The 15,669-nt window shown below is 38.2% G+C and overlaps 1 protein-coding gene across 6 annotated transcripts in view; it reads right to left on the bottom strand.

Annotated features, from left to right (window-relative positions):
• The window catches only part of PDE11A (phosphodiesterase 11A), a 131,080-nt gene that overhangs the window by 25,396 nt on the left and 90,015 nt on the right, over positions 1-15,669 (bottom strand). For all 6 annotated transcript variants that reach the window (XM_069861038.1, XM_069861041.1, XM_069861042.1 and 3 more), the window contains exons 11-15: positions 15,457-15,603; positions 15,244-15,351; positions 9,603-9,712; positions 6,555-6,645; positions 3,406-3,506 (exon numbers count right to left, since the gene is read on the bottom strand). In XM_069861038.1, coding sequence (XP_069717139.1) covers positions 3,406-3,506; positions 6,555-6,645; positions 9,603-9,712; positions 15,244-15,351; positions 15,457-15,603 — 557 coding nt within the window. The remainder of the gene's footprint in view (positions 1-3,405; positions 3,507-6,554; positions 6,646-9,602; positions 9,713-15,243; positions 15,352-15,456; positions 15,604-15,669) is intronic.

Genomic DNA, 15,669 nt, shown 5'->3' with positions numbered 1-15,669 from the left:
GATGGAGAAAATATGAGCCAGAACATGCTAATGCTTGCTTGGTGCCTTTAAGTACCAAAATTCAGACTCATTATAGCCTGTAATTTTTCAAGGCACTGAGACTCCAAGCAGCTCTAACTGCATACAATGTGACTACAACATTAAACAGATCCTGCCCTAGATATAGTGGAAATTGAGATACAAAAATATGGATCAACTTGCCCAGGGTGACACCACATATTCCAGCATGAAAGCTGGAAAGCAAATACTTAAGTTCTGAGTGACAGTCCAGTACCCAACCTCATAGGAAACCATGCTATTTCTTTTTTCAAGTGGAAACATAGTAGAAATTCCCCAACAGAAGAGCATTTACAAAGGCCTGTATTTTCTACATTTGGTTCAGCTAGACTGAAATTTTGAACAGTGATTATAGAAAGAACAGTGTGACAATCAGCCAGTACGAATTTTACACACAAGCAGATATACACTTCCCTTGATCAACGGACAGACTTAAACAAAGCTAATCCTGAGCAGATAATGAACTACATATTCTATTGTGAACAGTGGATTTTTGCATCCTATACTCCAGTGCCCAGTCAAACAATGTAAAAATTGATAATTCTTTCATTTTTAAGTACTGGATATTCCGGGCAGTTCATATATTACTGGACCAGCAAGACTATCTAAAGATGAAAAATCAGGACATCCCAGAAACCTTAAACATTCAAATTTAAAATACAGAGATATTTAAATAATAACTGAAAATGTTGTGAGTGTCAAGGACTTGTGTTAAGCGGAAAACATTAAAATAAGATTTTTCACTGAAACCCACTTAAACGGATGCAGAAGTAGTAGTCCAACTCCACAGAGAATTCCTAGTGTAGGAAGGAGTCAGCCTGAGGCAAGAGCCATGTATAAGGGAACAAGTTAGTGTTTCCTACTGGGTGCTTATGCATGGTATCCAGAAGGAAGTGGTTTGCTATTCTTAAACAAACTTAATATGCCAGGATTTAAGAAGTAAACAAAATGATAACAATTTTACAGTGTCTTTGAGTAACACAGACTCTGGTTGTATTTTGCCTGGAAGGGAAAGTTGTCTTGCTACTATACAACTTCCTACAGCTGCTCTAGAGCCCAATGGGACTCAAGACATCATTTGAGTGAACTTCCATAAACTTCATTTTGTTTCCATGCTTTTGCTTGTTGTATTACCTACAAACATAATTATGTAGAATTATCTACTAAAATCAAGTATGTTTTCCACCTGATCTTTTGCTGAAAGTAATCTTTTTGTCTGTACATACAAAAGTAGTGCTTTGAGCAAGTTATAAATCCTTGCTCTGCCTGGAGTTTTGTTGCTGTTTCGCTAGCTGGACTTTGTGATCATTAGGTTTAGGTATTCTGAGAATACTGATATGAGAATTTCCTTCTCTACAAAAATATGAAGATGTATCAAACTGAAAAAGAACAAGTTAGTTTCTTGTGCAGAAACATCTGTTCACATAGGGTGGCTTTAAGAAGTGTAAATCATTACTGTTTTCAGGGAGTGATTTTCAGGTACTTTTGGAAATGAAGTAGGATAACAACTACCCAACTAATGAATCATAATTACACAAGAGGAAAAGATAACTTATTTTCAGACTTCTGAGTAAAGAGGCCCTATTTGCTAAAAGTTTTCTGATTTGTGTAGCACTTAAAATCAATAATGCAAGCAGGGAAGAATAATTTTGAAATTCAGCTGATGTGATTATTTCTCTGTATTAAAACTACAAAGACATCTTAACCATGTAGTTTTTCAGTCTAAGGCAGGCAGGGAAAAGAGCTCCATCATGTCTGGGTCTGGACTGGGTTCCCTCCCAGGGCACTGCTGTGGGCTCTCTCTGGCTCTTCCAGGGGATGAGGGATCCCAGATGGGAGGAGCACATGGGGCCGTGCAAGGGCAGCTGCCCTCTCAGCCTTTGCCACTCGTCTCTTCCTTGACAGCACAAAACATTTCTGCAGCGTTTGTTATTTGTGATGAGCCAGTAGAACCCATTCTGACACATCCTTGTGGTCATTGTATCTCACTAAAAGTTGTCAGCAAATTCCCCTGTTGCACTAGCCCACCAGATAACAAGCGATCTTAACAGACTGCTTCAACAAGAATATGCTTAAAAGTGTTTATTTGTCTTGCTCAGGATTTTCATGTTGGCAAGCAGAAATTGCTTCATGGACTAATGTCATTTATAATAAAACTATTCATTAAAACCCTCTCTTAATACAGCTTCTCTGAGAAAACACTTGCAGGAAACAATGAATATCAGTGTTATCTACTGCCAGTAGTGTTTAGAAACAGCCCTTGGCACACTAACTACTGAGAAGAAAAGACAAAGCAATAATTGCAGCATCCCAGTTAGTATTTTTACAATTAACAGTTAAATTGTGTTTATATGTTTAACGTAATTGTTAAAAAATTTCAGGCTAAAGACTTTGCCTGAAGTTTTCTGGAAACTTGGTTTGGTATCAGTCATCTGCACAAAGGAGGGGGGAATCCAGGTATACCTCCCCAAAAGTTGAGAAAAACATGCTACCCAGCACTGTATGAGATAGGATGCTAATGGCCATTAAACAAAAATTCCTTAGGATTAATTATTGCCAAGACTGGGAAGGCAGTACAATGAAACTGCATGTCTGACAGCACTTCTCCCTGTAAGTCAGCCACAGGCGTGTGCCACCCCTGAGAGGGGGATGTCAAAAGTGCAGTGTGATGATGACATGGTTCCTTCAACTACACGCATGCTCCCACACATTCTCACTGAAAAGAGCTTTGTGATAATTGAGAGTATTTGAGAAATATGAAATAGCATCAACTTGAAGGCTACTTAGAGATTTAATTTGGAAACAAGGAAACACAAGAAAACTGGATGAGAGAGTTCATACTACTCTTCAGTTAAGCTTTGTAAGACCTATTCTCATGTGATGCAAGTTGGCATAATTTGTCTCCAAAGAAGCAATGTATATGCATTCATTACCTCTGCAACTGGGTCTAGAACACAGTATTTTTTAGCGTATACATTTAAAAACTCTGAGATGGTGGAAATTAATTCTAAAATGCCATTGATTTTATACATGCCTGAAGAAATGATCACAGAAGGGACATTAGAAATATGGGACTGAAATGTAACCGATTCCTGGTATTCCTTTGAAGTATAAGCCTAGGATTTCACTTGCTTTTTGTTAATACAGACATGTTCCACATTAAGCAAAACCTTCTTGGACAGGAGATATTTTTATTAGCCTAAGATACACTAAGTATTAGACTAAATCTCTTGAACCACAGCTAAACACTAATTAACCATATTATATATACTTATTGGTATTTAATAGGTCATTAGAGTAAGTTCTTCGAATTTTCATTTGTCAAATACAAGAAAAGCCAATACTTACTCAAAATACAGAGTGAGGTCTGTTGCCAATATCGATTGCTTTAGAAGCTGCATAAGGTCACTGTAGTCCTTAGAGGACAAGTTAGCAAAGATGTTGTGACCCTATAATGAAAGAGATAAAAGAGGTAAAGGGCTAGAAATCAATACAGGTTTTTAAAAGGTTTTCTAACTGTTTGGTCTACTACTTCCCTGTAACAGAGGCCTCTTCTGATTCGTGGCAAAACTACAACAAAACAATGTTAATACTGCTGAGATTACATTGGGGTGAAAGAGTTGACAATTGTAATCAAGTACCTGAGATGTTTTTCCTAACTCTGCTGAAATTATAGCCTCTTCAGAAAAGATTTACTCTTTGCTCTGACCCCATACATACTCAGTTTATGGGGAAAAACTATGGATACATCTCAATCTTCCCGCTTATTAAATGTTTTGGGGAGCTGTGCCTTACATCTTTTGAGTTGTGCTCCTAACAGATTTATCTCTGCTGCTGCTTGCAGGCACACAAACTGCTGTTAGAGCAGTCAAAGACACTAAATCAGTTTTTCATTCAAAAAAGCTCATTTGCTCACTCTGCCTATTACTGTGTTGTCTTACAGTGTATACAAACATTCCCTCCACAGGCTAAAAACCCACAACTTTATGCAGTTTAAATGCCCTTAGTAGGCCAAACAGGGATCATGGATTGAGAATCTGAAAGGTGCTCCAAAGCCAAAATGAAAGGAAAACAAATGCTTTATAATTGCTATTTAAAAGCAAGAAGGTCCTTTTGAAAATGTGTTTCTGAAAATGAAGAAGAATGGAGATCCTATAACTTCTCTACAAAACCCTAGAGAAAATAAGCTGAAAGAGATAAAATTAATGGAAAATTATAAATGAAAACTTAAGAAGTGGTCTTTATGACATTAGTTGCATATAACTAAATAAACATAAATAGAGGTGCCACACTTATTTATTTTTTTTTCTAATCACCTATAGAAATAATGAGGTTCTTGCTAAACAGAGTCTTATTTTGGTGGCATTTAGCACCGTAATGCATACATTCCGTATGCACTGCCACCTTCTGCTTTGGAAGATTAAAATGCCCTTGAAAACAAGAATTTTCCAGCAACGGGATTCCTATAACCATGATGGTCTGAGGACATAGACAAGATAAGGTCTGGAGGCAGAGATGGTTAGATCAGCTAATCAGCTATGCGTAAAAGATGGTCTTCTCTGCATCAATTAAATTGTTATTTCTTTTTGGCTAAATATTGGGAAGGATTTGAGAACCTGAAGCTTATTTATGAAAAACAGTTTTAAAATCAATGCACTCAGAAGAAAATAAAGGAAAGTGTAACAGAAAAGTAGCAGCTTTTACAACAGGTGTAATTTAACAAGTTGTCTGTTATTCTAGAATGTCTGTTGCCTTTCTGATCTGTTTCATGATGTTTCATGTTGTTACAAAGCTCAGGATGGCTTATACCGAGGTTAGCATGTCAAGAGTAAAGGATACAGAGCACCTTTGTCCAATGTGATAAAAATCTAAAGAAATAATACTATGTTTCATTCTAGGTAGCAAAGACAGAATAGTCAGCATTAGTGGATGGGATATAATCTAATTTCAGCTTATTTGAGAGAGGAGATCAACTGCTGAGCTGGTGAAAGTTAGTATGTCTTTAAGTAGACTGGAGGATAAAAATTTGCATTTATTCCAAACTAAGGGGTGTTATGTTTATTAGCAAGCAGCATCTATTGGATAAAAATCCCATAGGATTAATTTTCTGGTCTACAAATGAAGACCTGGGTAGGAAGCTGCCTGAATGATCAAAGAGGAAGACTTGCATTTCAGGCAATATTTTACATCTCTGAAAGAGGCTGGAGTAGATTCCAAGGAAAAACTATTTTATTTTTCATAAATTTCTTTATTTTTAAGTTGGAAAAGATGAAGAAAAGGATCTAGACTGACACAACCTATAAACTTTCAGAGAGTTGTCCATGTCTTCAGAGTAACATTAAGTCACGATGAAGATTCCAGGAACCAGAGAAATTGCTGTTTCTCAAGAAAGCTTGTTCCAGAGACTGAACAGTCTCATTGCTTTAGAGGGGGAGAAAAACCCCAAACAAACAACAAAAAACCTGAAAACCTTACTCCGTTTCTCCTATTCTGAACCAGTCTGTTTTAACTTTCAAATGCTGCTTTTTCTTACATCTTTCCTTGGTAATATAAGAAGCCGTTTAATTCCTAGTATCACCTTTTAGATAATCTAAGCTTGGCTAAACAGACTGACCTGATCTCATGCTGGTGCTCCCCTTTCCTATGTCTACTTTTTTAATATAATGTTGCAAAACTGAACACTAAAGTCCCATGACTATTCTTTGTGGCACTGTACATAGAGGTGAAGCTATCATCCTGTTTCCATTTATCTGTGATCACAGGACCTTCCCAGATGCTCTTCAAAGTTACAGCAGATCAGCATATGGCCTCCAATTGTTCTGCATGAACAACATTTTTCGTTTTATATATACTGAATGCTTTTTGTAACAAGCTATCTGTGTAATTCAAGTAAATACATTTGCTATTTTGTAAGGATTGTGCGTCCATCCTTCTACTTTTCTCATTTCTACATCTCTGGAGTAGTCCATGCTGTTGGCATCTAGGACATTGTAGGCAAGAATTATTTCTTTGAATGTATCTGCAAAGCAGCTAGTGAACTTTGGACAGCATGATATTACTGATATTAATTTTGAAAAGACCTTTAGTAAAATTATGCAAAATCATCATAAAATACTGATTACAGTATGACTGTCAAAGAATTAAATTGGTCAAGTATTGCTGTGATACTCTGAAAACAACACCTTTGGGGAAAAGTAAGTGCTTGTTTTGCATACTATAAACTACAGAGCAGGATATATGTAAGACGACTAAGAAAAGCTGACAATATGATTAGGATATGTTCTCCTTGCCCCTAGCTGATTGAGACAAATATAATCTCTGGGCTCTATGATCAGCAATTGTAATTGTTTAATTTTGTGCTAGTTGTGACCTTTGTGATAACCAATAAATAATTCCTCAAGGAGAGGGCATTAAAAAGGTACTGTGTGTGGTATTTCCTTTCTCCAACTGAAACTGCCCAACAGTTTACAGTGAGATTAATAGTAACACTTTTGTACCTCACTTTGGAGAATCATGACAGCATGATTGAAATGGTGGTGCTCCAGGGTAGCAGAGGTGCCGTAGAGCTGAGCTAAGGCTGATCCACTCCTGAAACAGAACATGGAGAGTCAACAAATAGCGGTCATCTGCTTACAAAGCAAGTTCCAGAGACAATTTAGTAACGAAAGCATATAGCCACACTCGCCCTCTCCATTTCAGCAACTACACCTGAGGCAGCTGACAAGATCAAAATATCAATTTAAAGCCAGATACAAGGCATTTATGATCCAGACCTTGCTAAATATCATTGACTGACTGAAGATTTTCCTGCAACTACATGAAATTTTCATAATGCAGCTTTTAAAGTGCTCAGTGTTGCAACAGCATAGGTGCACCACTGTGCAGTAGAGAGAAACAGTAACACCCTTCAGCTCAGAGTGGCTGTTCTGCTACTACTTTTTTTTTTTAATTCTTAATAGATATAACCACAATGGCTTACAATGTGTGATTATAAAGTCTTAAAAAAATAATCAAACCAAAATACAACAACAACAAAAACCTAAAAATGCAATGAGATTCTGTCTGTACGTAAAAACATGCACTTAAAATACTAAGGTAAACACAAAACAAAAGTAAACATAAGTTTAGCAGCTCTTTAGAATGCATCTTCTCATAATATTTATTGTCTAAAACAAAAGTAGGTTCAAAATGCACAAAGCAGGTGGGTTTTCTAAGTTTAAAGAACCAAAACCATACAGAATACAAATATAAAACTGTGAATCATTGGGAGGTGCAGAAAAGGTGGCTGGATTGTCAGAACAGTTACTGTTCACTATTGCTTCACTTCTGGGACCCTGCCTAAAGTGACAGGATGAGTTTACTTTCCAAAGAAATGAGAATAAGAAATTATGCTAGAGACAAACAGAGGGAATCTCCTAGGAGTATATACTATAAAACTGCACCATACTGATATTTAATTATCAGAAGCAGCTATATTAGAGAGAAGGATGTCCAGGAAATATCATCCCTAGAGAATGCGGTGTTAAGATATATAATAGAGCCATTTCAGGCAACTGTGATATTGCCTCCATCATATACTTCTTGAACTTTCATCACCCAGAACAGCAGTATTGAACACTGAAGATAAAACAGGAAAATGTGATGCTTATATTTATAAGCTGGGTTAGAGAATAAATCATATCCATTCTTATGAAAAATGCAGCTTCTGTTTTCAGAGATGTTTTATACATGTGTGGCAATGTTTGTCTTTTGTTAAATGTCTTCAGCAATTTCTTTATGGAGTCATAAAATGGTAGCCTCTTCTTTGTTGTCAAACAAGTATAAGTGATAGCAATCTAATGCCGAAACTGCTACCTTTAACTCAGCCATCCCTCTGTACAAGAGATATTGTTGTGTAATGTTACACTGGAGAAGTGGTTAACTTAATCAGAGCCTAAAACGGTCAGGATGTAAATCTTAGGTCTTGTTTTTGTAAATTAGGAACATAAACATCAATCAGCTGAGCTTCCTTCCCATTTGTCTCGTCTCTTTTGATTCTCTTCAAGACCAAGCTGCAAAAAGGCATCTAGCAGTGCTTGGTAACCTTTGCACCATCAGCTCTGTCTTTTGAGCACTGCAATTGATTTTCCTTGCTATGGTGATTGAAGATCCAGACAGTGTCATTGTTTCATTGAGACTGTACAGCAACAACAGTAGCTCAGGAAATGGCAGCTTAGCAAATATCAGAAACATCAGTTTGAGTGATGTTCACTGAGGTAATTCATCCCCTGAAATGCAGCAGCCCATGCATATGTACATTGCAGCAGAGTATTTCTGCAAAAGGTAGGACAAAGCAGACTAATACAACATCACCCTGTCTTTCTAATATCTTTGGACGACCACCTGACCATTTCCTTGTCATGCTAGAGGATTAGCAGTAACACAGAACAAACAAAGCTGCAAATGCACACTGGGATCTGCAGGACAAGAGAGGCAGAAAGTTTTATGTTCTGACTGTAGAGGACCTGGGGAGCTGAGAAAAAAAACGATGAGATTTGGAGGAATCTCTGTGTCCAACAGCTTTATTTCACAGCTTGGTAATGATGTTGTCAGGGGACATTTCCTGTTGTCTCTCCTTGTTCTTGGGGAACACTGGTTTTGATCTTGGTCAAAGGAGTTCCCTTACCACCACAGTAAGAAGTACCCTCAAACCTTCCACAAATTTGCTTCTGCTTCACTGTGTCTGAAGGCAGCAGCCTGGACAGTAAAAATAAATGCAAGGCGAGGCTGCTTTGAACAGAATAAAATGAATTTTTAGAACTGAAAACCATCTGGAGATCAAGATTTCACATAGGTGACATAAGAGTCTACCTTCATATCCAGTTTTGTGTTCCGGTGGGTACTGACCATTGCAAGGGGTGGCCAGCCCACCCCTGCCCACTGCAGCGTGTCTCTGAACAGGCTCCATGTGCTCTGGCATGTGGGGCCAGCCAGGGACTCTGTATGCTTCACAACTGATGGGTGTGTGGTGAAGCAACTACTCCAGCCACCTGCTGCAGACGACACACATCACAGCTCCAGCGTGATGGCAGCGGTTTCATACTTTGTAAGCTGGAAACTATTTTATGTGTGCTTGCTTATACTGGTGTGAAAATTTTTATGAAAGCATGATTTCAGTTCTACCCATTTTCTTTTCTTCTTAATAGTTGAACAGGGTTTTGCTTAACATCATGCATTCCAGCCAGCAAGTACAACCCAGACAGATTCAGTGTTTCCCAGGTTGAATCAATAATATGTGAGCCTGAAAACATCAAGTTTTGACACTACGTTTCAATATGTAGCGCCAGTTCACAAGGGGTAACCCAATCAACAGCCTGGACAAGCCAGCAATTACCCCTAAGAACACAAAATGATAAAGATGGATAGCCCCTCACTACATACAAGAATAAGAATACTTGGCCTTGGCCTAGAAGGCCTCAAATTAATGCTTCATTCTTTATCCTGGTCACCTTTTGATCTTCTGTGGAAGAAAACCAAATTAAAGTAATAAGAATTAGAAAACTTACTTGGCTTGGAAGGCATTATTGGTTCCCCTGTGGTCAAGGTCGTGACATAAGCATCCCACAATCAAAGCTAAAATTTCAATTTCAGTCAGAATCTCCTGAAATCCTGCAGTCTGAGAGCGGAAAAAAAAATAGCAGCTGTAACTATCAGTAGCAAAAGAGATAAGTAATGTTAGTCCATCAAGCAACAGTCAACTTTGTTTTGATACCATGAGCATTTCAGTAAGGAGAAGATAAATGCTTTACTGTCATATGATATTCCCTGCTGTATGTTAGATGGTTAGCAGAACAGGTAATGTCCTTGGAGTGATCTGTTATTATCTCTCTGTTGCATTTCCAGCATGCCATTTCTCCACTGTTGAGAAGGTACTAAAGGCAAAAAGTGCTGAAAATGAACACACCAATAACTACACACTAAGACAGGAACGGGAATTTCATATCAGAGAAATACAAAACAAAACTGATTACATTTTGAAGTTATTGTTCAGAGAAGTACTTAGACAGATTTCTTCAATCCTGAGGTCTTAGTCAATCCCTACTGTCAGAGATAGCTGAGATGTTAAATCAAAAGACCTATAAAAGAAACCAGATAAAATATACTGTATTGAACTGTTATGAACTGTTAAGAGATTTTTTTATCTGGGACACATGAAATGAAGCTGCATGATTTAAAGAGGAAATGTCTCAAAGGGCATATTTCTGCTGCAGATACCCCCTTGAATTTGGGAGAGAATTTTGAACACTGATGTATTGAAATTTCCCACAAATTTCTGCCTCAGACCAGATACATCGATGTGAATGGGGGAGCTGGTCCTAGAATCGCTTTTTTTGCCGCTGTACTTCTCCTTGTGCATATTTGCCATTTAGCAGTTTTCCTGCCTGAACTGCCTCCTGTCAGAAAAAAACCCAAACCTACCACTAGGGCTAACCTCAAACACCCTGAACAGATCCTGCCTGGATCTGACACTACCTCTTTGGTGCTGTGCACCTCACAAATGGCAGGAACAACCTGGCCCTTCAACTCTTCAGAACCATAAGGGCATATTGCCTGCAAAAATGACTGGCTGGGCTGGAAAAATCATAACACTTGTCTTCCAGAGTGCCAGCCTCCAACGACACTCCTCAATTAGCCACAGAATCTAGTTAGTATGAAAGGAAATTACATAAAATGAATACTGGAATATTAAATCAAGGCTGAACATTAACAGTGTGTAAGAAACCCTGAATTTAATTGATTTTCAATGGGCCATAATTTCACCCACTGGCAAGAAGAGGGCTAAGTGATATGAGACAGTGAATATCCGTGGGACTTGATGTCCTTAGCTGGTAAGAACTTAGAACCCACACAGAAATGCTCACCAATTGCTGCAATACCATATGAAAACTCTGCTGTTAACCCTGAAGACCACAAATTCTACTTAAAAAAATGCACATTCAAATCCAAAGAGCCTCTGTTTTCATAATCTGAAAAGTGGCTGCAATTAATACTTAGGTAATGCAGGGAGCTGAGCTCCCCCAGATGTTCAGGAACGCATTTCAGTGGGAATTGAGGAAGTGCAGGACTTGCTACCAATGCTTCATAATTGTGCTCAAAGTTTCCATATCAGAAAAGACAATCAACTACAAGGAAAAAATATTCCTTTCATGTACTATCCACTGGTGTACAGATTAACTTGAATATTATGAAAGGGATTCTCCTAATTTCTAGTAGCATTGCTTTTGTTATTTACAGTAACAGATACCCAGGTAGAGGAAATTATATATTAAAAAACTGTTTTCTTTTTTTATTTTTTAAACATTGCTCTTGTTTAACAAATAATAATCAAGGTCTATTTCTTTAAAAAGGGATTAAAAAAACATGTTTGTAATTGATAATATGCCATGTGTCAAGTTTCGATCTAGGGAAAACATTCATGGCTAAGTTAAAACAACTTAAATAAGAAGTTCCATAATATAAAATTGATGCTGTAATAAATAATCTTTAGCATAACCTTTGATTATACTCAAGGATTCAACCTGCATTGCAAATGCAGGAAAGTCGATTAAGGAATTTAACAGTAGCAATATCTCAAAAATAAATGCAACATTTTATTTAATTAAAAGTCTTGTCATCGAATGTATGAGAGAAATATAGCATATTTCATTTAATAAGAAACATTTAATTTAAAACAATGTTATGGTAAGGGGATATCTGCTTTGAACATAATGCAAGAAAACAGAGGATTACATTTCCCCATTTTTTTAATTTACACAGAGAGAAAAAATACATGGTTATAGATGATGGTGCAGTAAAATTTATTTTCACCAGAAAAGGAATGACCCATAACTCATGAGTGGCAGTGTCTCTAGTGAGTTATAGAGGTCATTCTTCCATGTGAGGAAATGAATTGCATTCATTATTCCTTGCCCCACATTTATACGTTTTGTTATTAGCACACCAGATGGGATTTTAATTTTGTATTGCTTACTTGTTCATTTTTACTTTTTGAAATAAAAATCAGTGTGAACTGTGTTAGGCAAAGGCATTGGCAATGAAGCCTGGGCTCAATCCTGCAGTCTACTCTCATGTGACGTGCTTAACTTCTAGGACAACAAATTAAGGACTACTTAACTACTCAGTCTTGCTTCTGGGCTTGTCTTCAGAGTATTTGGGCAAAGCTGAAATACAGAAGCATGTCTTGCAGGACTGGGCTTATAATTGTTCAGTGTCTAACTGGAGAGAGCAAATACATACTTAGATAGACAGGAACACACCTTAGATATGCAGAAGGCTGACCCAAGAGTAAAAAAACTGGTTTAAGCTTTGTTGCATTTCAGTTGTTTGGCTTGTTCAACCGAGCTGAATTTTCCTTTTCCATTCAGTGGGAGCATGGTCAGGTCATTAGAGGCTCTACCACATTACAGATTAGACATCACTATGCTACAGTGAACCCTACCTGAAAATGCCCTAAAATAGACCTATTGATTTATATTTGTGGTGTAGTTGATATAGCTGACTGTCATGGAGAAATCAGGAATAGGGTGACCTCTCTGATGGCCAAGGAATTTTGCTCTTTTCGCAAGCAAAAAAACAAGGCACACACAAAAACCTCTGAGACTAATCACAGAGCTCAGGAACCAAGTGTGGGAGGGGAAAGACAAAGAGATGATTACAGAGCACGTTCTAACTTGTCACACTGAGACAAGGCTCAACTCAATTGCTTCACTCAGTGTGAGTGGCCGTTTGTTCAAATATAGACATTTTCTTACCCTCGTCAGAAAACGCTGGTGTGCAAGAGTGAACAGCAAGTTAACACAAAGACCACATGCCAGCCCACAATGCTTTATCTGTGAAGCAGTTTTTAGCTAATAACTCATCTCAAAGGAATCAATTTTTTTTATTTGGTAGAAGATGTGAAAGCAAAAACAATGTAGAACCTCAACAGCCTTTCAGAAAATGATATGCAGAAATGCTTTGAACAGTGCCAGCATCACATGCAGCTGTGGGCCAGCTCAGAAGGGAACTGTTTTGAAGGTGATGATAGTTGATTTTCTTAACTTGTTAAACAAAAAGAGTTAAAGGCACAGTCTTGGGGCTTTTTTGTGTCAGGCCTTGTAACTCATGTGGTTCCCCCAAGACAAACACAGTAAGAGCAAGCCTTATGCCACTATTAGTCTCTTGACTCTGTCTTTTGTGTCCTTTTTCACAAATCAGTGTTCCTATCTCTCAAAAAGTGAGCAACCCAAGTGAATCATATACCTTATGACCCACCAATTCTGCTCTCAGTCAGAGACACCACAAAGCAGGGTGGGATTTGTGGTGAATCCAATACCATCGGCAAACGCATTCAACCCTGCACGTGGAATTGCTCATTCCATTTATTACCAGGAGCGTGAGCAATGAAATGAGCTTGGCTTGAAAATCCCGGATCACCTCCCACACACATTTGCATCCCTGTGCTGACTGCTAAAAGGATCCTGAAATTATGCTTTGTGTACCATGGTCAAAACAGTTTGTGGTTGAGGACTCTCACGCTTGCTGGTGGCTGCTGAAACAGCAGGGATCTGCTGTCTCCCTGCTGCTTGCCAATGTAGTCACCACTAGCTGCGATGGAGATGTCTGGTGGGAAAGAGGTTTTCGTACTGAAAGAAGAGCCTGCCGAAAACCTGGCCTCGGAGCTCCACCTAGAGGTCCTCACACTGAGGTCTGAGGGCTCCTCACCCCAGCAGCATTTGAAGAAATTATAATATAATTCCCAGCACTACCTGACTTTGCTCATACGCCTCAGAGTAAAAAGCTTATAAAAGTTTATAAAACTTAATCAGAAATCATCAGAAAGTGCCTGCTGAAATGTTAATTCTGCTCAACTGAACAGCCTCTCAGAAGAAAAGGGGACCTTTCTTTCTCCTTGACTATCTCTGCTTGCTTTTTGTACAGCTTTCCTACGCCTCAGACCAACAAACTCCCATAACTGTGACGGACCTTGTACTAGCCCAACATCTACCTGCTAGGGGACATGGCACTCTTTTACTCACGCAACACTCCCAGTTGTGCCACAGAGACAGCTACCTGGTCACAAGACAGCTGCGCTCCGTGAGCAGGTCAGGGACTGTCTCAAGTCCACATTAACACAGCACTGACCTGTGCTGCAAATGCTCTGGGCTGTGGAGTTTCCACCTCTATGGACAGGGTCCAAATGCTAACCACACCACCGAGACCAGTCAGCAATGAGAACGTAAACATTCAGTGATTAAAAATTAGAGAACAAGCACATGATATCCCAGATAAAGAAACACTTGCAAAAATGCTATTAATATGACCACTTTAAGGCTCACGGTAGAGTGTGGCCATTAAACCTGAACATGAAAAATATATCAAAAAACTCGATTTCTTATTTTTATCTGGAGGTAAAGCAAACCCAAAACATAAAGTACAGCAGCAAATGTGTGTACATGGACATCTTGCTTCTCTTTTGCTATATTAACCAGAATATTAAACATCCAGGACCACCAAGCTTTTTACTAATGCATTTACAAGAATTAACTAGCCAAACAAGGATTATATCACACAGTGAGATTGCTGTGAGGTAGCAAAAGAATTTATTTATGCTGAGAGGAGTTACAGGTACTGATGGAGAAACTTGTTAATAAATTCCAGAAGTTACAGTGTCCAGTGGAGACATAAGATTAACTTAGAACACTACGCTGGAAGACTATCTTAAAATATTTTAAGGCAGTATCTTCTACAACTATTTAGATGAAGCTGGATAAGAAGATAATAAATATCAACATAATAAATACTTCTCAGATTCTAATCTTCCTTGGTTTTGTACCTCCAAATTTTAGAGTCTGAAATAAATGTCAAATCAAAGAGTTCCAAAAGAACAACATTTTTGTAAGATCAAGATCTATAATAACAAGCTCACTCCAAGACTGCCATCTGTTTTCAGTCACTTTAATGTGCCTGTGATATCACTGTCACTAAAACACTATAAGGTTTTGCCAAGTATGTGCTGCTTTAAGTTGAATAACCTAATTTTGTGTGCATTTCTATCGGCAACGAACGAGCATCATAATAACTAGAAAAGAGATCAAATGTTGGAAAAGGTAAAGCAACGTGGCAATAAAAGCTCGTATGGGATTATGTCTGTAGCTAGATACTTACAGTTAACATGGCAAACATTAACTGGCAGACGTTGAAAGCATGCCTCCAGTTGTGATACAAAACCATTCGATAATTCTTCCTAACTGTCAAAAGCCACCTACACAGAGTCTGAAATGAAAAGTACAAATTGTATCAGGGCTACTAAATGTGTACAAATGGACAGAGCAGTGCCAAGACAAAAGCAGCAGATATCTCTGCTGCACAGATGGTTACCTCATAGTCAATTTTAAATTTCTGAACCATTCCAAGCTCCATGAACATCCGTAGGGCTGCAGTAATCATGGCATCCATATCAAGGGAGAAGTCATCAAAATGGATATCATCAATGCCAAGCTCTGACACCAGAGGGATGTTTGCTGCCTGAAAATGCCAAACAGAAAGGGAAACTTCTGATTCAAAGTCTGGGGGTTTTTTTTTCCTGCTTCG

The sequence above is a fragment of the Phaenicophaeus curvirostris genome, chromosome 7 (assembly GCF_032191515.1).
Source record: "Phaenicophaeus curvirostris isolate KB17595 chromosome 7, BPBGC_Pcur_1.0, whole genome shotgun sequence".
NCBI classification, from domain to species: domain Eukaryota; kingdom Metazoa; phylum Chordata; class Aves; order Cuculiformes; family Cuculidae; genus Phaenicophaeus; species Phaenicophaeus curvirostris.
Note: the sequence above shows the minus strand (reverse complement) of the source record. Positions and strands in the feature narration are given on the sequence as shown.